Here is a 24,709-nt window from a genome sequence, read left to right as displayed (position 1 = left end):
GTGTCAGCATCTGGAAGGCAGAAGTAAAACCAACAGTGCTTTCCAAGTGAGACTAGAGTCAGCTGTTTTAACTATAATGGTTAAAAGCACATACTCTAAATTTTAGATGTTTTCAGACGTATCAAAAGCAAATTAAATTATACTGCAGGCACATAAAGATTTCACTGGAGATAATATGTAAAAATGGTCTAACCTTGTAGTTGCCTCTGCTTTGAACAAAAGTTTGGACAAGATGAATTCCTGAAATCCAGGTCAAAACCTGTATCCTGTCAGCATATGAACATTCAAATTTTTTACCAAGTAATCTTGCATGTTCTCTGTGTCCTTCTCTTTCTTGTTCCTGCTTTTTTTTTTAACTGCTGTAATTTCCGCTCTGTTTTCCAAATGTGGTTTTATGCATGCGGTCCTTCAAAATTATTTTGACAGATTTATCTAGTAACTTGTACTGTGCTGTGTTTAGTAAAAATGCTTACTTATTCGGTTCTGTATAATTTTGGTGGTTTTGACACAATCAACACAAAGCTACTTTGCAAATTCATTAGTCTATAGGTGGAATATGCTAATTGTTTGAATGTGACCCAGTCTTATTTGTATTAAAGTAGCATTGAAGATTCACTTGCCTTGAAAGTTAAAAAATTTACTGAATTTTGCAACAAAGCATTTCTGTGTTGTGATAAGTTGCTTAAATAGGAGGATGATTTTTTTTTTTTTCTGGCCTCAGGTATTTCACTGCCATTCACTGTTAACTGATTTGAATGAGAGATACTTAGGACGAGTTTTATTCACATAGAATAAAAACCTTGGACATATGGTTTATAATTCCTTCATTTATGGTTTTGCCAGTTCTTCTTTTTTTTTTTCCAGTATAGTCATAGCTTTCTCTTAGATCAAAAAATTACTGGTTTATTTGAACAATAGTATAAGTTGTCTGGTTGTTATTTCTGTGAAAATAGAGGCGTTTATTGCCAATTGCATTGAAATTTTGTAGAAGGAGACTGCATTAGTCCACTTGAGAGAAGCACTGATAAAGGGAGTTCTTCTTCAGTATGTCTCTTGCCAAAAGTCAGCTCTGATGAGGTCATTCTTGGATTAACTGCTTTGAGATGCAAATCCTTCTATAAAGTAATTTCTTTCCCTCCTCATCAATTAGTTTCATCTGTTGAGTAGCAGCAATGGTGCAAAAAAGTAATTTCTCTTCTGGCATATAGAATAAACTGAGGTGGATGAAGAAATCAAAAGCCCAACTGAAATCTGCCTGAGATTGTACAGTCAAGTTCACAAACAAGAGGGGAACTGGAGCCTTGCACAAAAAGTACCTTGTGCTGTTGTTGTGTCTCCCCCTTTCCTCCTTTTCTAACTATTTGAGTTTTATTTCCTTCTGATTTATTAATTTAGCAAACACTTGCTCCTTTATATTAAGCAAGAAGTAGGTTTTCAGGAGTTCCTCATCATTATGTACTGTATAGAAAAAAATACAGAAAATATTGCTGCCCAGAGAGGTGATAGAGGCCTCATCCCTGGAAACATTCCGGGTCAGGTTGAACAGGGCTCTGAGCAACCTGATGTAGCTCAAGATGTCCCTGCTCATTGCAGGGGGGATTGAACTAGACCTTCCAACCCAAATAATTGTTTGATTCTATGATTCTATCTTCTCTATAAATTATAATAATACAGAAAATATATAAAGTCATTACTGGATGTATACATATATGTCATAAGCAGTAGAGCTGTTTTTAAATTAGAGCTAAAAACTGCAAGCTTACATTTCCCAATTTCTTTCAAGTGCATAGAAGAAATGAAACGTGAAGCCAGACCTATTAAGATTGACAGAAGACTGACAGGTGCAAACATAATTGATGAGCCTTTACAACAGGTAAGTTCTAACCAGCATTATTTGTTTTTCACTTTGATTACTTTGCAAATATTGACTATGTATTGCAGAAGTAGTTGAATGACAAATAGAATTTCAAAATTTTACCATATATGAGAGTGATAAATGAAAAAAACACAGGAGATGGACGAGGATATTGGGCAATATTTCGGTATGTTTTTGGTATATTTTATTTTCTCTGTGTAGTGGTGATAAAAATGATCTGTGCAAACCAGTCTGAAAAGAAGTTTCAGTGTGTAAATTCTATTGTTTCACTCCCAGTTTCATAATGGCAAAGGAGTATCGTTCACTCTGGTAACCCTTTAGAAAAACTGCTATTGTGTTATCAGAAACAAAAAACTGTTGTATATTTTTTTTGTCCTTTTTCATTAGTTCTTTTTTTTTAAATTTTCTCTGCAATTTCAGGTAATCCAGTTTTCCCTGAGAGACTATGTGCAGTATTGGTATTACACACTAAGTGATGATGAATCCTTTCTTCTGGAAATTAGACAGGCTCTTCAGTATGCACTTGTTCAGTTTTCTGCCAGGTAGGATTTGTTTTTATTTACATCAATATAGTGTGGGTTGTATGGTAGTAGGCAAGGGGTTAGGTTTATCTACTAAAATAGTTGACTGTATTTTACAGAAAGAACATATAAAAATTTAAGATTATAATATAAGAAATATGATCTTTTGCTGATCCCCTAGGGAAATAATGGAGATGACAGGGTTTAAGTCATAATCTTTTGCAAAATGGCCATTTTAAAATTTAGATTGTCTAAAATCACTGAACTGCTGTTTTTTTTCCTTTTTTACAACTTAAGTATTAAGTTTGTGAATCATTACTTCTTTGTATTCTTCATGTAAAGAGTATGGCCACTCCCAAGGTAAGTCTGAATTCAGTCCAAAAGTCTGAATTCAACATATGTATCACCTCAGATGATTTTTAGAAGCAGTATGGCTCTTCCGTATGTAAGAACAATGAGTATTTTAGAAAAAATAGTAGTCTGGGAAGTGAAATAGAATGTCACATATGCAAACCTTTTTTTAAAAACAGGATTGATTGAGGACAAACGGATAGTTTGTTAATTACCCCTTATTTCTGCTGCTGTTCCCTGACTTCCTGCTACTTGATTAGCAACCTGTCTGGGAAATTCACTTCTTTAGTATGGCTGATTTCTCAGTCCAGGGGCCACATGCCTTTATATCCAAATACTTATTTATTAAGTTTTTATTTCAGGCGCTCATGCCACTGTGCTTATTGTTACTTGCTTTCTCTGCAGAAGAGGTTGTGGGTCACCTAAATATAAGTAACTTCTTAGCAATTTTAAGGGGTTATCCCCTCCCTCTGTTGACTTGACAATGTAGGTTACTGTGCTTTTCTGATGGTGAGGGTCAAAGATGGAGAGCTGGGTTTAATACTAAGAAAAAATAATTATAAATATAATTATTTAGGTCATATAATTATTTATATTATTTAGTTATAATTATTTATATAATACTAGAAAAATATAATTATAAATATAATAATATATAATACAGTAAAATAATAAAAATCCTAGAAAACAGTATTGAAATTATTAAAACAATTCTAAATAAACTGTTACAGCAACCAAACTTATGCATGAAATGGACCTGACTACCCAGCTTCAGCGTTTTTGTCTGTTTGGCACTGTACATTTCATTGGACAGTGTTGAGCACTGAGTTTGTGTCAAAGTAGGTCAAATTCTTGCAAGTTTATTTTTCTTTCCTACAGTACTATAGCTCTTCAAAAATAGGCACATTCCTGTGCAGTTGTGTTCTGCTGTAGAAAGCGAATCAATTTCACAGGCCTGCAGCAGTTCTTCTGCAGAAAAAATGATGTAGTTTATTTATAATGCCTGTAGTTGTATATAGCTGAAGCAGTTTAGGTTAGTATCATCACCTGTAGTTTCATACAGCCTGTCAGCTTCTGGGGAGAATGAGTGCAGTGGGAATTTAGTATTCCCTGAGAGCTGCAGCTTTGGGAGCCTGTGGTAAGGCTGCCATCCAGAGGTTTTGTGTGGTTCTGTCTTGTGCAGATGGGGGAATCTGGATTGTTTGATCAATGGCCCTTTGGGACAGCTCTGCTTTTTATTTACATGTCTAGATTTTGCAGTAGTCTTCCCTTTTCTTCCAGAGTTCCTTATCTCTTTCTCCTTGAGAAAAGAAAAAGTAGGTAAGGGAGCAAAGACAAAAAAAGGTAGTGTTGTAGAAGGATTCCTGTTATAACATCTTGAGAGAGTTCAGGCAATAAAATACTTAGTGTGGTGTAGGAGCTATTACTGGCATCAAAGTTCATTAAACCTATAATGCACAATCAGATTATTAGGTTGCCTAGTAAGGCACAGATATAATAAAAATGCCTCTGTCCTTTTCACACCACTAAGGAAGTACTTTTATGTAAATCTTAGAGTGACTATTTTCTGATCTAAACCTATTTGTGTTGTCGGAAGGGTGTGTAAGAACTTCATATAAGCTGTGGAATAAATTGTTGGTAAGATTAGATTGTGTTTAGTTTCAAGTGAGTGTTTTCTCACTGGTACACATTCTGCAAGTTCAGAAGAAAATTGTTTTGATTAGATGCCTTCCAAAATGGTAGAAAGTATAGCTGAAAAACACCTGGAGAGTATTTTAGTTTTATGTTTTGAACTGTTTATAGCAGGACTTCTCACAGATATTTGACATTGTCACAAATCAGAACACTATTCTAGATGCAAATGTTGACTTTCAACTAAATCAAACATAAATATTAATGTGGTACAAGAGTGGTATTTTACAATATTTAGGTTTTCTGTGGATAGGCAATTAGGAGACTGATTTATCTCTTTGCTTTTCTATGTTTACTATCAGTGTGTTTCTTGGCAGGAAGGAATGAGAGGCAGGAATTTATTATTGTTCTTTGTGTTCACAATAAAATAATTACTTTCTGTGGATATCCTTTTCTAATAGGTCAAAGGAAACAGACTGGCAGCCTTATTTCACTACACGACTTGTTGATGACTTTGGCACTCATCTTCGAGTTTTCAGAAAAGCTCAGCAAAGGATAGCAGAGAAAGGCAATCAGATGAAAGGTAATCTGAAGTATTTTTTTAATTTAAGTGGTCTGAGTAGGCCGGTATCTTATGTGTGTGAAATATAGTTAGCTTCATTTTATAATTCAAAATCTCGCTCAAGTTTCTAGTCTTGACAAAAACATGCTTTTTAAATTTTCTTTTGCATAGATCAAGCTGAGGAACTTGTAGATACATTCTTTGAAGTTGAAGTTGAAATGGAAAAAGAAGTCTGTCGTGATCTAGTCTGCACTTCTCCCAAAGATGAAGAAGGTCTCTCAATATTATCTTCTGAGTAAATCTTTCAGTGTGGGAAACTAAATTAAACTACTAATAATTGTGTTCACAAAATGAAATTAGCATAAGGCTTTCAAAGTGTGGTGATCTACCATACCTGTATATTGCCTCTGATTTGTACGTGTTAATGCAATAACTGAAATGAAGCATGTACCTATGTAAGTCTTCCTCCTTTCACTGGAAGAATTTTAAGATAAAAATATTTTTTCCTGGGAGGGAGGGGATGGTTTTGCAGATTCTTCCTGCTTTTTGGTAGATGTGCCTTTCTTATCACTATTCAGTAGTCTTCCTGCAAAAAGCACTAAATTTTTAGGGAATGTGTTAAAGGAGAGGAAAAAAACCTAAATATGTTAAGTAAGGAAAATGCATTTGAGTTAGTTTTGGCGTTTTTTTTTAATCTTGCAATTTGGCTTTTGTTGTCTTGGGTTTGAGGTAGATCTTTTTCATCAGTGCTGCTTATATTCCATCTGAAAGGTGTTACTGTAATGCTTGGAATGTCAGAGATACATGATTGTATGTTTGAACTCAGAATTAAGGATTTATATATGGCATTTGGTGATATCAGGTAAGACGTGAAGTAACATAATGTAAAATTGTGCTGAGGGATTTTTGTTTTCCTTCTCTAGGATTCCTAAGGGATCTGTGTGAGGTTTTACTGTATATATTGCTACCTCCTGGAGACTTCCAGAACAAGATCATGCGATACTTTGTCAGGGTAAGTACAGACCCTAAAAGCCATCCCAATTCTTTGGTTTAATGTCATAAAAATTTTTTCAACTGCTGGTCTTATTTTCTAAAATTGATCTAATTTAATATTAGTAGCAGTAGAGTCTTGATAAGTATTTAATAGCAGAGAACAGTTTGTCTGAGTTGTTTTTGAAGGTTGTTTTAGCTCCATCATGACAAAAGCTTGAGAAAGTGGATGTTGTTTATTTTGAGGTTGTGTTTTCTGGAAGAGGCTTTTCTTGTAATTTCTTGCAGTTGCAAATGACATTTTTAATGTTAATTGAGGAGAATATGGTAATGCCTATTAAATGTTTTCTGTAATTACACTTTTGTGTTTTAAGCTCTACACAGTGATTTTTAAATTGTTGCAGTTATACTAGCTTTATGAATAAATATATAAAATGCTGATTTAAAAATCGTTTGTTTTTTAGGAAATCCTCTCCCGAGGAATTCTTCTTCCATTAATAAACCAGCTCAGTGATCCTGATTATATTAATCAGTATGTCATATGGATGGTAAGATATAAAATGTTTTAATTAATTTGTATTTCCAGAACATTTTCATATAAAGCTTTAATCATATTCTCTATAATCACAATGGATAGGTGTCTGGTATGAATGTTAGCAATGGATATGTTGGCAGAGATAATGAACTTAGGGCTGCTATATTTAATTTTATACATACATACACATGGAGTCTATATATCTGCACTCTTCATTTTGATTGTTCAGCACAAGTTGCTTGACTGAGGACTAATGTATCACAGAATGTAAAGTTCAGTCCTCTGACTGTTCTGCTTGGCTGTTTGGGGAGGTGTTTTCCCCTGACTGTGTTTACAGTTTGGCCTTTCAGGCTTAAGAGGCCTCAAGAATGAAAACTAAGAAACATTTATTTTCTGCTAATGAATTTCAGGGCAGTTATTCTAGGACTTTGTGTTAACTCTGAATAATTAAACAGAATGGGCAGAAAGAATTTTTTTTACTTTGATAATCCTCTAATGCACCTGCAAGATAAGCCCCCAAACTTTTTCAAGTTGTATTATATAGTAAAGCTAACATAAAAAGGATTTTTGTGCTTTAATTAACAGTCTTGATTCTTTGCAAAGCAAGTTAAAACATACTCTTATACATTATTATCCTGCATAGTTCATGAATCAAGTTTAATTTTTTGCCCCCAACTTCTCTCTTTTTATTCATATATTTTAGTCTTATAGTGTGCATTCAAATTCTGTGAAAACAGCCTTGCATTTCAAAGTTCTTCTTATATATGGAATTACAGAATGGCTTCAAAGGTATATATGTACAGTGTTTCCTTCACTCCAGCCTCCTTCATTTCATGTAAAAGTTTGCCTGCATTCTACAGGAACCTAGCTTTAGTCAGAAAAAATAGTGCTCATCTGGACCAGAATTTTCAATTTTCCATTCCCCTTTCCTCCTATGTCTGTTCTTTATTTGTAACTTGGCCTCATTCTTTATTTACTGAACACTGCCCCTGGCTGCATCCAGAGATAGGATTCTGAGCTTTTTATAAAGCTTTCTGTTATTATAGTGATGTCCCAAATAACTAATTTCAAGATTGCTTTCTGAGATGAAGAAGCAAATGTGCTGGGCAAAAGATAAGGAAAAAAATTTAGTACAAGTCATATGAAATTGAGATTGTTGCAGAAATTAAGGTCAGAAGTAGAGATGACTGAAATAAATCCTGGCTCCTTTTGGAACCTTTGACATAAAGTCACACTTGAATGAAAAAATCTGTTTCTGGAAAAGAGAAGTTTAATTCCAGGCATGCCACAGTCCAATACTAATTCTGTTGCAATAAAATACAAAACTTCAATACAAAATCAGAAGTTAATTCAAACTTCTCTCTTCACTGTGAAATTCACAAATTTACAAAATGTTTTAAGTTCAAGTACTGCTTGTACTATTACTTTTAAAAGCAGATTTTTAGGGAGATTTTCCCATTAACTTTGATCAGTGGTATCCAGTCTTCATTCTTTCTGCTTCGTGCAGCTCATGTCAATGCACTTCTTCAGTACAAAGCGAGTATTTCATTTCCATATCAAAGTGAGCATTTATAAGAGATATGGGTGAAGTGACTTTTTTAGCTTCAGATGATTGAGTTCTAATGCTGTCTTTACCCTCAGCACCTGTGTGCACATGTTGTAAAGCTGCCAACCTTTCCCTGATCTCCATGCTACATTCACAGCACAGTTTCCAGTGATCTTGGCAGCACAGCAGGCTTCTTTCACTTGCACAAATTCCTTTGAGTCCCTAGAGCAGGTTCATTCTATGCCAATACTGGTAAAATTGTATGTATTTAAATAGCTTAATAGTATTTGCCAGGGTATCTGAATTAGGGTTACGGAGAGGAGTCATGTAGATTTATTTTTCCCACAGTAGGTTATGATTACATGGTAGAATGTTTTAATTTTTTTGTAGTGTTGTGTCTTAAGAAGCAATTACTCTGGGAGCATGTACACTTGCAGTGTTCAGGTAAAGCTGAACACTTTCAGTGGTCTCACCATTTTCTGCCTACTTAGCTAAGGAGATAATAGCAGAAGATGGTGGATTGGATTTTGGAGATCTTCATTAAGGAGGTTGATGCACTTTCCATGTGTCAGTGTTGTGCTTCTTGAAAACAGAAAGTGATGGTGTGAAATAGTTTTTGACTATACGTGCTTTTTCTGTTTTAGTCCATATAAAATTTCAGTACCAGAAGGAAAATTTAGAAGTGTCAAAGAACTTTCAAAATGCCACTTTGCAGTGCTGTATCAACTAATTCACTTGGAGAAAAATCATGTCTTGTACTTACAGCTGTTTTGCATTACTTACACTGTAAAACTTTGTGTTTCAGATTCGTGATTCCAACTGTAACTATGAGGCCTTTATGAATATTATTAAATTAAGTGATAATATAGGCGAGTTGGAAGCTGTGAAAGATAAAGCAAGTGAAGAATTGCAATATCTTCGATCTCTAGATACAGCAGGAGATGGTTAGTGCTGCATTGTTTTGCATAATATGAAATGCACTTAGAAGCATGATCTCTGTAGAATATTGCAACAATCAAAAAATAAAAGCTCTGATGCAGCATAGTACAAAGTATTTTATTTTTAAAAACATGCATAAGAAGTGATAAAACTCGAGTTTGCATTTTCATAAGTGTTTTGTTGGTTGGTGTGTATTTGATTCCTTTTTGTAAGTATAGAAAATTGGGTTAGCTAACTGTATTTCTGTTAAATCCAAACTGCCTGACTGGTGGTTCTGAATTTCAGTAATATTTAAGGTATTAATGGTAGTCAGTTAACCATTAATCTGAAAAAGGGAAAATCAAAATATTTCTTCTTGTTCACTTTCATTAGCAGGTATTTAAACTGAAAAAAAAAACCCCAAGACTTTATTTAGTCATCTGCATTGCTTAATTGTCTTTGTTTTTGCTTGCAGATATCAACACTATAAAAAATCAAATAAACAGTTTATTATATGTTATTAAAGTATGTGATTCAAGAATTCAGAGGTTGCAGTCAGGAAAAGTAAGTGTTTTAAAATTTTTTTAGTTTCAAAAGAGTGAGGTTGCAAATGACTGACTAGTTGTTTGTTTTGCTTGTTTTATAATTAAGGGTTGATAGAGTTGGTATGTTTGGCTTTACTTAGTTTCTTGACTCTCTTAATTTAGCCTAGATGTGGTTCCATGATAATTAATATTCTGCATGTATTGACTATTAAAATAATTTAGCATTCTACAGCTGGACCTGAAGGTATTGCTGTAATAGCAAGAAGTGTCATATAGGCAGAAGAAAATGTGACAGAGATGAATTTAAGTTGTGGTGACCTGTGGCCCATCAAATGCTGACATTAATTCTTGTTAATTAATTTTCTCCTACTGTCACTGCTGATGAGGTATTTGGGGTTAATTTGACCTGTAGAGTATTACATGAACAGCAATATTAAAATCCAGCCTATCATGTAGCAGAACAGCTGCAGCTATTTTTGAAGGCAAATAATTAAGAAAACATGATCTTCTAATCCAGACCTTCATTTACTAGTGATCATGAAAATAGCTAATCATTGAGCTGCTACTTTATTGTATGTAATGTAATTTTTTTTAACCTATATGCTTTGTAGTCAGTAGAAGTTTTAAAAGTTAGTTTAAAAAAAGCCTGTGACACACTGAACTGTGTCTTGCAGGAAATAGATACTGTGAAACTGGCAGCAAACTTTGGAAAACTTTGCACAGTCCCTCTGGACCATATTCTGGTAGACAATGTTGCACTACAGTTTTTTATGGGTAAGTGTTAATTTATCTGATCTGTTTTATTTATAAAGAATATGCTAACTCACATGACTGTATACTTGGAATTGCTAAATGTCAGTACTAAGAATATCCATCAGTTTTGTTGGTGGTTATAGTCCTTTTAATGCAGTGGATGGAAACAGTCCAGGAAGTTCTTGGAGTGCATGGGAGGTACTTCCTGACACAGTTGGTGAGGCATCCAATCTAGAAGGGCACCTGTCTGAACCTGTTGTTTGCAAATAGGGTAATGTGATAATTGGAGGCTGTCTTGGGCATAAAATGAACACCCTCAGTCAGTTTGCAGATGACACTTAAGCTGGGCAGGAGTGTTCATCTCCTGGAGGGCAGGAAGGCTCTCTAGAGGGAAGAAGGCTGAATTCATAGTTCAAGATAATTTGTATGAGATTCAATAAAGCCAAGTGCCAAGTCCTGCACTTGTGTCAACCCCAGGCTGTGCTGCAAGCTGGGAGCAGAGTAGCTAGAAAACTGCCTGGCATAAAAGCACCTGGGGATGCTGATTGACATCAGCTGAACATGAGCCAGGAGTTAGTCCAGGTCACCGAGAAGGCCAATGGTATCCTTGTTTGGATCAGCAATAGTGTGGCCAGCAGGATTAGGGTGGTGATGACTCCCCTGTACTCAGCACTGGTGAGGTCACACCTCAAATCCTCACCTTCACCACAAGAAAGACATTAAGGTGCTGGATCATGTCCAGAGAAGGGCAACAAAGCTGGGGAAGGGTCTGGAGCTGGGGAAGGGTCTTGTGTGGGGTGTCCCGGGAAACTGAGGTTTCTTAGGTTGGAGAAAAGGATGCTCAGGGAGGACCTTATCACTCCCTACGACTGCCTGAAAGGAGGCAGTAGTGAGGAGAGGGCTGCTCTCTTCTCCTAGGCAGCTAGAAACAGGGAGAGAGGAAATTGCCTCAGGTTTAGATTGGGTATTAAGAAATAGTTCTTCACCAAAAGGGTGAATTATTGGCTTGACAGGCTGCTCAGGGAAGTGGTTGAGTCACCATCCCTGAAGGTATTTCAAAGACATGTAGATGTGTTGTTTAGGAACATGGTTTAGTGGTGGACTTGAAAGTGTTAAATTGGCAGTCTTGAACATCTTTTCCAATATAAATGATCCCATGATTCTATGAACCTCTTTTTTAGAAATTCAGTTTGAACTTTGTCTCCATTTGTATAATGCTGTACAAGCCTTATATTCACATGGTAACAAGGGACTCACTTTTTACATGTGCATTTGAGGATTCAGTGCTTAGTTCCTAGACTTTGCTCTCAGTTTTTTTTTTTTACTGATTATCACCACTATGTATATATGTATACATATGTGTGCATACTTGTCGCCAATATGTATATGTATGGACTCTATATGGCAAGTATTCCAGATGTATAACCAGATCCCGGTATTCCATATGTAGTCAACATCATAGAGAATTCCTATTCCAAGATGCATAACAGTAACTAAGGTCATGTGGTGTCTGTTTTCTCTAGATTACATGCAGCAAACTGGTGGCCAAGCACATCTGTTTTTCTGGATGACAGTGGAAGGATACAGGGTTACAGCACAGCAACAACTGGAGGTACTTCAAAGTCGGCAGAAAGATGGAAAACATCAGACTAATCAGACCAAGGGTCTATTAAGAGCAGCTGCATTTGGAGTTTATGAGCAATATTTATCAGAAAAGGTAGGAATAATTTCATTCTGCAGTTTGTTTATTCTTTGTCCTGATACTTCTTTGATATAGTTATGGCTAAGTTAATATAAAATGGTTGTTATGTAGTACAAGTTGCTTACATGTTGACATTTAAGCTGTTGCATGTGTATCTTCTCTCTCTCATGTCAAGCAGTAAGGAAGTCTTCCTCTTTTGTGCTCCCCCTCATTTATAAAGGCTCATATTGTCACTGACTGCCTTGTCAGATGCACTGTGTTCCTCAAAAGTTGGCTTTCTAGAATACACGAACTAGAGACAATGTAAAGACAGAATAAAAAAGTCTCTCTGCATATGCTGTCCTTTTCCTTCCTTTTATTCTGCTTTCCACCCTTGCCTGCCCCCTTAAGAAGTGTTATTTAAAAAATGGAACTGAGTATTTGTCCAAACTTGGATTAAGATTGAGTTATCAAATGAAACAGCTTCCTGTGCCTCTCTACAATTTTCTGTGTAAATTGCTCAAATATCACCATTGGGTATCTTTCAGTAGGCAGTATGGATTCCTCTGTGGAAGAAACTGCTTATCAACTTGTATTGACAAAGCATCTTTGTTCTGAATTGGGCATAAAAATCACCTCTCACTCAGAAATGGGCAGTTGACAAACTGTTAGCCTTTCCTCAGATGTTTCAGAACTTCATCCTATTACTTTTTTATTGGCTTGTTCTTGGTTTCTGAATCTTAATCTTTTTAAATAAACAAATAAAAGCTGGTTATAAGTCTGAATAAATCTGATTTAGGTACTACTTCAAAATGTATGTATAAATTGGTTTTGAGGCAATTCCTAGTGTTTAATAGTGAAACTTCCAGGTTTTAATACAAACTCTGAACTTAATTTTGGGGGTGCGTGGGATCTGACTCCTGTCATGTGTTCTAGACAGTTACAGAGATACTTGTGAAAAAGAAATTTCGTTTACTTAGAGAGTTGCAGCATTGTATTGGATTTTATTTGATAAAGTAGAACTTTCTTATATTCATGCTGCAAAAGTTGATTTAGATCTCTATGACAGGCATCTCCAAGAGTTAATATTGATGACAACTTAGTAGCAAAACTTGCAGAAACACTGAACCATGAGGATCCAACACCCGAAATCTTTGATGACATTCAGAGAAAGGTATACTCTATTCGTCCTTTATTTCATAAAAACTGTTAATACTATAGAGTATAAAACATAACTATAGATGCTAGAAAAGAAATCAAATATCTAAACCCTAAAAGCTGTGTAACCATTTTTCTGTCCTATGATAATCACACTCTTTTAAAATTACCAACTTTTGCTTTTCTATTCGTTAGCCCATGGTTTTCAAAGCAGTAGACAGAAGGAGTAGCTGTCCTTCCTGTATGAATCTAAGTATGAAACACAGTTTAGAATTATGTTTTTATTTGTGTTAATGCACCAATTTAAGAGAAATGTCATGAGTAGACTAAGACATACAGTTTTTTTTCAGTTTTAATTCTCTTTTTCAAAGGTGAATGTAATGGTCCCATCTTAAATCCTATAGCTGTTCCCAGAAATTAGTTTGACTTGTCCGTTTCTGCAAACTTGCCCAGTGAAGCACTCAGAAGTAGCAAGTACTGAAGAAAAAAACCAGTATATTTACTACCTACACATGAAGACTTTATCATTCAAGTCTAATATATGTATTAAAAAAGTGAATGATTAGTATTCTGGCATTAACTTACATACCCAGTCTGAAATGTTTTTATTTTAGATCCTTACTTCACTGTTCTCATTCATGCTACAAATTAGTGATATGAGCTGTTGAATTTAGAATCACACTATTGTATGTGGGACTCCCATTTAAGACTAATTAAAGCCCCTTATGAAATCTGGGCCTTGCTTGTGAATTCTGCTGAAGAGCATACATTTCCTGTATGTTGCAAAAGAATTGAACTTCCTCAAACCTGGATGGATTGGTTTTTTTTCTATTCTTACTAGATGATAGTACTTGAACAGTGGTCCATGGAAAAAAAACAATTAAAATATTCTATCTAGATTTCACATGAGTATCTGAGTATCCAAGCATTATGAATTAATTCCTGCTATGTATAGATACTTGGGTATATGCTGTGAAGGTAAATTATTTGAGATGAGGTATGGCTATATTGTATTGGCTAAACTAGAAATTTTCAGAAAGGTCACATATGGTGTCTTCCCTTCCCTTCTTATGGTGTCTTCCCTCCCCTTCTGTCCCTCTTCTCACCTCTTGCCCTAAGTGTTTGCAGGTCTGCATTTATAGTTTATCCACAAGGAGGGACTGAGATAAACTTTTATGAAAGGGATAAAGACACAATAGGTTTATACTGCAATTGGAAGGATTCAGAGCAGAGGACAGAAGCATTTATGGCTGTTGTGCCACTTCCCTTCCTAGATGTGCATGTCTGACCAGTTAGATGTTTTCTGATAACCTTTCCATTAAGAGTAAGTCAGAGACATGTATGCACAGGTACTTGTTTAAGTAGAATTTCCAAAAACTAGTCTGATTAATTAAAAGCTGTGATTCTGAAGTTGGCATTTTTGTTTCAATAAGGTGTATGAGTTGATGCTGCGAGATGAGAGGTTCTACCCTTCGTTCAAGCAGAACGTGTTGTATGTGCGCATGTTAGCTGAGCTGGATATGCTGAAGGATCCCAGTTTCAGAGGATCAGATGATGGTGAAGGAGGTGAGCTCTGTATCTCTAAGGGGTATTTCCTGGGACCATTCTTTTCTCTGTTTTAAAATGAAAAAAAAATTATCCACACTGTTTTTAAGAAATTAAATACTTCTGTGGTGTCCCATACTAAAATGAATTTTCCTCCTTGTGCTTTTGTGTGTAAACTCACATAGGGATTTCACTGCATTAAGTTTATTAATCTTACATAAATTCTTGTCAGGTCTTGGTAACTAGTTTGTCACTAAAAAAATATGCAGTTCTTCCAGTCTACTTTTTTGTGAAAATATTTAAAACTTTTGAGTGCATTAGGTTATTTTAATACATAACTATACTCCTCTCTGGAAACAGAAATTGAAGGTACATAGGACATGTGGCTTTTTAAAGCAAATAAAATCATTGTTCTTGTTAACTGAAGTACAAATCCAGTGGAAATTGTTTTCACTGTTTAACTATCTCCTTAACAAAGGAGTACCACGTGGGGATATAAATTTTAAAAAATGCTGAAGTATTTATTTAGGCTCTTTATAAAATTACATTTCTTTTAAGTGTCCTTACTGGAAATTTGAAATACTTGCATGGTGCATGCAGTATTTTGCCCAGTGCCACACTTCTCCTTCATTTTCCTTAATGTTTTGTGGATGCATTTTTATTTATGTGTGACGCTACAATGGGGAAAAGTCTTCTAACCTGGTTTTTCCTTTCCTTTTCCTCACTGCTCCCAGAATCTTTTAATGGGTCTCCTACAGGCAGCATAAATCTGGTAAGTGCTTGGATTTTTTTTTTTTTTTTTTTTTGTCCTCAGAAGTAGAGGAAGTGTGATAAAATAGTTTTACTTAATGTACATTACAGGTTTCACTTCACTGCAGTTGAATCTCTGAAAAAGTTTTTGAATCAAATTGAAACACACAAGTTATTAATTACTGTGTAATAAAACTTCTCCTTTTTGTATTTTCCTGTGTTTAATGACACTTTGCATTGTTTCTCACAGAAACAATTAATTTATGGAAAGCATAATTTCTTACGCCTATTTGCTTTTCTTAAATAGATATAAATTTGGAGTTATGTAATAATAGGTGAAAACAAATCCTTTGGAACAGAAATCTCAAAGGATTGAATTCAAATAGACTGTAAAATGAGGCATTTAATTATATTTTTGTTGGTTAATTTCATTAGGACTTGATTTGGAAACATTAAATTATCTGGAGTTTATTCCAACCATGAGTCTTAGTTTTTTTTATCTGTCCAATTTCAAGTTAAATTTTATTTTTTTTAAGTGATTCTTGACCTGTGTCAGTTTGTCAAAACCTTTTCTTTGTTAAATGACTGTACCTAAACCAAAAATGCAAATACATTTATTTAAAAAGGAGAAATCAGAAGCAGCTTAGTATATATCCTCCCTATGTTTCTGCTGACAGTGTATAGCTGAGCCACAAGGTATGCAAGATTCAGTTGGGCGTATGAGAGTATGTTTCAAAACCTTGTAGTTCATGAAGTTTTATGTAGAGATTTACAATCTGCATGCAATTTCCTGGATTATGTGATGCTTGGGCCCTTCTACTTTGTTCTTGGAAGATGCTGTAGCTCCCTAGGAGTTCCATTGCATTGATAAGGTCATGCTTGCATCAAAAGGAATGAGTGTTTTCTAAAGGAATACACGTACCATTAATGTCTTATGTGTTTCAGTGTGGGGATTTGTTGTTTATGGGGTTTGGGTTTTTGTAGGTTTTGGATGTTTTTTTAATTTAAACTGGGATTTTCGTTCCTCTTATTTTCCTGTTGTTGGCATTTTGAAATGTAAAGAAAAGGGGAGGTGTTTAGCTGATACAATTTACACAAACTCCTGGCAGAAGAAAAGCTTTATTTAGCTATATTTTTTCACAACAGCCTTTTAACTGACTAATTTCTTAAAAACATGTTTCAAGTGTCTTTTAAGTACTCTTTCTAATAATGTTGTGACATACCAGAGTTATGTTTTATGGATGAGGATTTGTCATTTTGGTGGCTTATGTGGCTAGTGATTATCTGCTTCTTCATTTCAAGTGACTTTCCGAGCTAACTTAAAAAGTCCTAAAATCTTTTCCAAGCACTGTTGCAGTGCAAATAGGTATTTGCATGGGACTCTTCAAAGACTTGGTTTTTATTTTTGTTGTGACAAGGGTATTTATAGAATACTACGTTTATTATAAAGAGTTAGGAGCATTCTAGGAGAAATACATAAGTAATTTCTCTTTATGCAGAACTACTTTTGCTGTTCTGTAGTCCGTATTGTTCAGGGTGTTCAGTGCTTTTACAGGTGTTGGAATACTGGTAGGTTAGTTTTTGCTGGCTGAATTCCATCTTAAGAGTAAATTTCTGTACACATGGTTTAGCTCCCTTGTGTTAGTCTGTTACATAAGAAAAATAGACCTTGGAAAGGTTACTTCAAAGGTCAGGGAATTTCTGTACTTGCAGCTAATGACAATGTATTAAATAAGATTGGGTTGTGATATTTTTAGGTTTTTAATTAACTTGTGCTCCTGTAAATATATCTAATGGTAGATATATTAGCTCATATTAAATGTCTGTCTGTTATCTGTTCAGGTTTCATCCTTTTAATTTACTTGTATTAATAGTTGCTGTATAATGTCTTGCCACAGTAGTTAAGTGTTTCCTAAAGTTTCTGTTATAAAGTAAATTGTCTGCAATTCAGACTTTCACTGGAAGAATTTGGAAGAGGGGCTCAAAACTGTTTTGAAGAAAAGTTGTTTTACAAAAATATCTTAATTGTTGCCTTTTGATTTGATACATTATTCTACTATATTAAATCAGTGGGTCACATTTTGGGAGTATAAAATTATTGGAAATATTTATAGACTCTTGCAGATTTCCTCTGAAGGATCCCTAATGGGAGCTTTGCATTGAGTAAATAGAAGGATTTACACAGGTGTTCCAAGACCTTGAAGGGCAGCAGAAGTGGCTAGGTTGAACTTTTGGCAGTCATTAGCATATGTCAGCTTGAAAGCCACTCAGTAATCACAAAGAAATCTGAACTTGAGTGACAGTGAAGGGAAGCAGGAAAACAAGAAATAATTATGCCTTTAAAAATATAACAGTACCTTAACGCCAGTATTTTGTAGCAAACAAAATATTTAAGCAGTTGACAGTTATTTGTCTTCTCTTATAACAGCAAATCACTTCCATCTTACTGATAATCAAATCCTAGAGCTTTCAGAATATCAAGCACTTTATCCAAACTTCCACAAATGTCTTCTGTTAGTCAGTCTCAGGTGATACTCTGCTCCTAAATTGAACATTGCAGTATAGAGCAGGACACCTGACAGGGTCATGGCTGTCCAAGGGACTTGCTCAAGAATGGATTAAGTCAGAGTGTTGTGTCTAACAATGACTGAAGGCAAGCATAAAGATTAAAGGAGCAGCCTACTTATGGTGATAACTAACCAGAATAACTCTCCAGCATCCAGTAACTTATAGATTCTTGAGGTAAAGATGATGTCTGCTGTCAAAATATTTTTGCATAAATTCATCTGTTCTACCATTCCACAGACATAAACTTCTAGCACTATAGCATGTTGTGGCAAAACAGATTTCCTCAGAAGGGTTTTTCCTTCTTCTACCTTTTCTCAGTCTGGGACCTTGGTACTACAAGTCTACAAGCATATTCTTCAAGAGACTCCCTACTACAATACATGTTATTCAGCCACTTTAAAGCTGCCTTTTATTCGGTATCTAGACTTTATAAAAGAAATGTTACCTTCAGTAGTAGACATTTAGGCAGAGACTGAGGTGGTTGAGGCAGACAAGAGCCATTCCTTGAAGAGAACTAGAGGAGGAAATAATGGAGTATTATGTTGGGATATTGTGGAGTTGATAAAGATTCAGATGAAGAAGGGGCAAGAGCAGAGTCTTTAAATAATTGATGTCTAAGTCCAGCCTGTCTTTTGATTGTAATCTCGTATATTGTTTTATGTGTAAGGAAACAGAGATTTAGAAACTGAATTGATGTAGGTAGGTAGAGGTTTTAGTTTGATATGGGCATGGCACTGCTAACCAATAAGTCCTGTTGTAGGTTTAATAGTGACTTACCACAACCTTTTGTGGTAAGTCACTATTAAACTGGCTTGGTTAAATTATAAAAGATAGCAAATAGCTGTATTCATTCTGAATATGTTTCTTTGGAGAATTTTAGAATTATGGGGTAAAATACATAAAGTAACTGGGATCTGAGTGTCTGTGATTTCTACTTAGGTGGCTCTAACTTTTTTTTTTTTTTTTTTTTTTAATCTGGTAATTTAAGATTAGGATGCATAGTGGCCCATCTACTATTTCTGTGAGTTGTCTAAGCAAGTCTTTCAGCAGTCTTGAAGCACTTTATTATGTTAAATCTTAGTAATCAGATGTATTAATTTTAACTAAAAACAAAGCTGCTCTGAAAGACCTATTAGGCTTCTTTTGATCCCAGTAATTATTAAATGTGGAGACAGAGCATTAACCAGCTGAGGATGTACCTGTTCATTTTTTTTATGACAGAAAATATTCCTGAGAAAAATGTTGGCTTTTTTTTTTTTTTTTTTTTTTCTACCTAAAGCAGAAAACCTTTCAGTTTCTACTGCTGTGTAACATTGGTAGGTCATAAGGATATTTGAAAGAAAGCAGAATGCTATGCAGGTGAAAGCCAGAAGACCTGTTACACAACATGTGTATCTCCCCAGTTGTTTGGAACATTTTCTGGTTTTGCTTTGGTTTTTTTCCCAATGCTCAGTAAAAGACCATTTTTAGCTGTACTTCCGTTAGGGTTGAGATATCAAACTGAAGTGGCAAAATATGAGTGGTCACAAAACTATGTGTGAAAATTATGGGGGAAATGAAATGCCCTATAATGTTCAAAAGAATGGCTTCGGTAACCAAGTACTACAAACACCTGCATTGTTACAGTGCACTAAGCTTTTAGTATAGTGAATTGAAAGTTTGGAAATTAAATAGATTTATCACACATCTCGAATGCGATGTATTTCTGATCTTACTCTTTTTTTTCACATTTTTTCTTCCTACATTATCTCCCCACCCTGCAGTCCTTAGATGACCTTTCAAATGTCCCTACTGATGAGACCGTTCAGCTCCATGCGTACATCTCAGATACTGGTAAGTGAATCTGTTATGATGTGTGCTAACTTTTTTGCCACCATTTATTTTGAATTTTGTAATGTTACAGGCCCTTGAAATCCTGATTGTCTCTGTTTTTGGCCTCATAAAACATTTGAATTCATATTTTCCATTAAGCCTTTTTTTTGGAAATCTTTCCAGTATTTGTTCTGTAGGTCACAGACTATATATCTGTACTTAAAAAGTGATTTAGTTTTTATTTCGTATGGTAGTATTATTATTACTACTTTTATCTCTGGAGACTCATTCATTAAACTTACTAATGAGTAGGATTTATTTTAGCAATTATTTAAAGAAATTCTGAAAGACATTTCTCTTTCCAGTCACAGAATTATAATTCTTGACTGTTTCATTCTCTTAGTGTAATATTGTTCCCTTATTTTTTGTGCTTCCTTACTGACTTAGCTTAGTTTGAGGAAGCAACTTCTGTCATTATTGTGGTGGCATTTTTGGTTATCTTTTAAAAAACTTTGCCTAGAAAGAAATTTTTTTTTTTATTACATGAGAGTAAATAACAAACAAATCTCATCTATTATTTGCAAATACCCTAGTTAAATTAGATTACATTGGGCAATTAAATTGTGAAGATTGAATTAGATTACATTGGGCAATTAAATTGTAATTGAATCGTGATCTTCAGATACTTTTTGGGTAGATTTTACTATGCAACATGCTCTTAATTCTATGCATTTATGTAGTGAACACATGCTGTCAGCAAGCATTCAGCTACTTTACTTTTTAATTAAACTTATTCCAACTCAGTGTGAGGGCAGTGTGCAATCCAAGTGTCATGGTAGTCAGTCCTCAGGGAAAGGGGAAAATTAGTTGAAAGTTAAGAACCAAATTCTGCTTTTTAATTAAAATGGCATGTGGTACTTTTTTCTGAATTAAACTTAGAAGTTTCATCATTCTAAACTATGGAAAAAAGGTAAACTTAAAACCACATAAATTGTAACATTTATAATCTTAAGGGCAGCATGTATTGATAATTCCCAGTCTGACTTTGAATACATAATGCTCCAGTTGTAGCAGGAGATCTGTCCAGATTTGTATTGCAAGATAGTATTAAACTGCATCTGTGAGCAGGTCCTTTTCCTCGCCCAGTTACTGTCCTTGCCTGTGTGTGAGGGTTATATACAGACAGGATTATCTCTGTGTGTTTCAGGATTCACACTGTCTTGGGTTGCTAAATAAATACTAATTAAGTGGCTGTGACATAAGGGGCTGCAGGACAACTTCTTTCTTTTTCTGCCTGAAGTGGTTCTCATAATGCCACTTGGCAGTGCCCCTGGCATGTGGTCTGGTGGCTGCAGGGCCAAGTGGTCAATGTGCATGTAGAGGACAGGGCTTGTGCAGCATCTGTGGTGCTGGGGATTCCTGACTCTGCTCTCTGGGCAGTCTTTTGGCACCATCCTGACTGCTGCTCATTCCCCTAAGGATTTAGCACTCAATATTTTTCTTTTAGAGGTTGGATGGCAAAGACAAGATGCTCTGTGCACACTCTTCACCTTTCTAGTGTGTAATTCTTGCATTGGCAGCAGCCGCCACTATCCTACAGGTGCTCCCTGAGTGCTTAGACAAAAGTATTATACTTCAGAGAAATCAAGACTGAAAGTACTACAGAGGATGGAATTGATGGTTTCTCAGGAGGATTGTATTTTATGCAGTGTGGGTGCATAGAAAAATTCAGAGACCTTGATTAAAAATATTTTCATCTAGCCGCTGGAAAACTGTATGTACTGGATATTGGCTCAATAATTAGAAATACTACATGTTGCCAATTTAAATGGTATGCAGTGTGAACAATGTTGGTTCTAGGTTATTCTGTAAATAAAATGGAATGTTTTGAAACAAACTGTAGGGGAAAATTCTGTGAGGGGGGGAATGTCCAAGAAGGCATAAATATTTAAAGGAGATCAAAAAGTTGTTTGCTTCTATTTCAGATATGTTCTTTTTACTTATGAATTGACTTTTCCATGCAATGTGTGTGTGCACAGGCAGAGAATGCGTTACATGTATACGTACACACGTCTCTATATATAGTCGACTAAAATAGCATGGGGAGTGTTTGAATCCTAGAGTTAATAAAAAACTGCTGAGTTAATAACAAATTACTGGTGCCAATAACAAAACTGAATGCTTGCAGCTTGCAATCATTGTCTTGTATTTATAGACTTTGCGGATGGGCAGACTCTTGCAATGTGATTAGACTACTTTGCAGACTGGAATTTCTTCTGGTTTCACAGTTATCTTCCACCCTCATCTTGGGTTCTTTAGGTTAAAATATCTTTTTTTTAAGCTATTTACTATTTAAAAGTTGAAAATTGTCTGTTTGTTTATGTTTTGCATGTCATTGAAACCTGTCTAGCTTTAAAGCTGCTTAATCTCGATTTAAGTTTACGTAGTAAATTTTGGAAGGTACCGCACAGTGTTAAGCCAAAGGGTTAGTTTAGTCTTCTGCTTGCATGTCCATTTTTGTCTTTCAAGTCTGTCATTCCAGACATTTCTTCACTTCACATTTGTGTCCTTTCGTCTTCCTTCTTTCTGTTTGTTCCCTTTTTATTTTTGTTTTTAAAACTGCTAGTCTATGCTGACTCTGACCCATATGCTGTGGCAGGAGTGTGTAATGACCACGGCAAGACCTATGCCCTGTACGCCATCACCGTCCACCGGCGAAATGCAAACAGTGAGGAGATGTGGAAGACATACCGGCGCTACAGCGACTTCCATGACTTTCACATGAGGATCACTGAGCAGGTAACCAATCTCATGAAAACCTTTACAGGTGCACTTTTCTGTAGTTTAGTAATTGATGACTATATGATTGCTCTTTGAGAATGAAATGGAACTTAGAAAGTCTCCCCCCTCTTCTGATACGGCTTTATTTTACTTTAAATCTTTGTATGAAGGTGCTATTGGTCTCCAAGAGAGTTAGTTATATTTGTCAGAGATTAAGAAATGAAAGCTGAGGTTGGGAAATAGGTATTTAGGTTTTAGGTGAATGTTAACAATTGGTGGGGTTGCAAAAGGGAGAGCTGGTAGCACTTCACTATACTACTAGCAATCTGCCTTTTACTGCTGTACTTGTATTCTCAGACTCTTAACCCTCCTAAAATGAAAGAAGGAAGAAATAGAGAGTTATAATTCACCAGCTGATACAAAGTAGAACCTACTGACATGAAAAAAGGATGAAAACACGGTGCTTTTAAAAGGAGGCTGAAGTGCTTTTAAACCAAGCCTTTGGAGAAGTCAGATTTGACTGCATAACCTTTGAACTAGTCAGAAGTGTCAGTTTATATCTCTTTACTCTGTTATAAATTGAGAGTCATAGAGAACAAATTCTGTGCAGGTAAGTTAGCATTTTAAAGTTGCAGCAGTAATAAAAATTGAAAGACTTTATTAAAAAAGCAAATATGTTGAATACTTGGATTAATTATAAATGAAGTCCAACTTTCCTTTGAATTTCTGATAGTCTTAGTGTGGTGTCAATAAATTTGAAATACCGATTTTTGTAATCCTTCAAATTGATTTTTCTTAAATTAATTCAGTGTTTTGAAGAAACCTGGATCTTAAAGTGAATTAACATTCTGCTGGTATGGGACAATCATTTAAAACTAACATAACATTAAATGAGTAGAAATAAATAGCAAAAGCAAAGATGTTCAAAATATGAAAGCTCAACATTTCTGGTTGGTAAGTCTGATTGAATTTACAGAGACTAGAAATGTTAACCTAGAGCACTAAGACTGCAAAAAGTAAACAGATTTCTGTGATTCACTGTGGCATCTCAGATGTTGCCATCTTGTCTTGATAAGAAAATAGACATTCTTACCATCTTGTGTGCTTGTGTAAGACATTTTTATTGACATCTTAAGGGTAAAAGTTAGAATCATTGATTTAAAATTAGTAAGAAAGTCTGGGACTTTTTTTCAGAGAAAATAGATAGTTGATCCAAAATGGAATTGATGTTAGCAGTTCAAAGTATCTAAGGGCTTTTTCCTTAGAGCACTGAATAGATTCACACCAGTTCCTTTAGTGAGTTAAGTAATAAATGCCATTTGAAGTAGATACCTCTATTTAAAATAGAGGCTGTTAGTTGCTTATATTGATTCTGGTTAGATATAAGAGTCCAAATGAAAACTAGACCATCTTCTTTTCAGTTATTTTCCCATATGACCTACTTGCAAGGGAATGGGATTTCTAAAGTTGTAAAGTGATATTCTTTGGTGCTTCCTGCAGACTATAAATTTTATATGAGCTTTGTGGCCTTCCAAAGCTTAATTATGCAAGAAGAGATCTTGCAGGGACTGAATGGAATCCATTTCTTTAAATCTGTAATCTTGTGGTCTTTTCTAAAGAGGAAAAGGATGCAACCTGTTTCCAGATTGTTTCTTAAAGCCTAAAATACTGTGTGTTTCTCTCTTTAGCACCTTAAGGATATTATTTACAGGAAGTCTGGATTCTCCATGGATTCTGTATGATTCTTCAAGTTTTATTCTTGTCACTTTTTAATTTTTTGTGCATTTTACCAAATATATTCAGCCTTATTAAGTGTTAGGGCCTCTTCTTTCCCTTCTCCTTCCCTGGGACTGCCATTCTTCCTGCAAAATTAGATCAGAGTACATGTCAACCATGTACAGTGGCAATCACTGTCATTACCTGGAGAAAAGGCACAGATCATGACATATAGAGCAAGTTGTGATAACTTCTGTGTAAACTGGGTGCTGCCAACTCTGCAGGGAGAAAAGCTTAATTATTTCCTTGATAGGCTTGGTCAGGATAGGAAGGGAGAGAGATTTTAGAAAGATTTACATGTTCTCTTGAAAATCTTTACTCTTTGTGTAGTCTTATAATTGTAGTAACTTCATTCCAAATAATAATAATGATAAATTTTGAGCCTAAGCCTTTTGCACACTCTATTGGT

At 35.2% G+C, this 24,709-nt stretch overlaps 1 protein-coding gene across 5 annotated transcripts in view; it reads left to right on the top strand.

Moving 5' to 3' along the window:
• Window positions 1-24,709, top strand: part of SNX13 (sorting nexin 13) — a 65,440-nt gene that overhangs the window by 28,668 nt on the left and 12,063 nt on the right. For 3 of the 5 annotated variants that reach the window (XR_009486203.1, XM_059844249.1, XM_059844224.1), the window contains exons 4-18: window positions 1,784-1,873; window positions 2,297-2,418; window positions 4,842-4,963; window positions 5,114-5,215; window positions 5,866-5,954; window positions 6,397-6,480; window positions 8,819-8,957; window positions 9,407-9,495; window positions 10,151-10,250; window positions 11,753-11,946; window positions 12,980-13,084; window positions 14,502-14,634; window positions 15,348-15,385; window positions 19,695-19,764; window positions 22,370-22,542. Coding sequence is in view for 4 of the 5 variants with exons in the window: in XM_059844249.1 (XP_059700232.1) it covers window positions 1,784-1,873; window positions 2,297-2,418; window positions 4,842-4,963; window positions 5,114-5,215; window positions 5,866-5,954; window positions 6,397-6,480; window positions 8,819-8,957; window positions 9,407-9,495; window positions 10,151-10,250; window positions 11,753-11,946; window positions 12,980-13,084; window positions 14,502-14,634; window positions 15,348-15,385; window positions 19,695-19,764; window positions 22,370-22,542 (1,650 nt within the window). In the remaining variant the exon portion in view is untranslated. The remainder of the gene's footprint in view (window positions 1-1,783; window positions 1,874-2,296; window positions 2,419-4,841; window positions 4,964-5,113; window positions 5,216-5,865; window positions 5,955-6,396; window positions 6,481-8,818; window positions 8,958-9,406; window positions 9,496-10,150; window positions 10,251-11,752; window positions 11,947-12,979; window positions 13,085-14,501; window positions 14,635-15,347; window positions 15,386-19,694; window positions 19,765-22,369; window positions 22,543-24,709) is intronic. The other 2 variants (XM_059844233.1, XM_059844242.1) reach the window with 2 other exon arrangements.

This window comes from Haemorhous mexicanus, chromosome 1 (assembly GCF_027477595.1).
Source record: "Haemorhous mexicanus isolate bHaeMex1 chromosome 1, bHaeMex1.pri, whole genome shotgun sequence".
NCBI classification, from domain to species: Eukaryota; Metazoa; Chordata; class Aves; order Passeriformes; family Fringillidae; genus Haemorhous; species Haemorhous mexicanus.
This window is presented reverse-complemented; position numbering and strand designations above follow the sequence as displayed.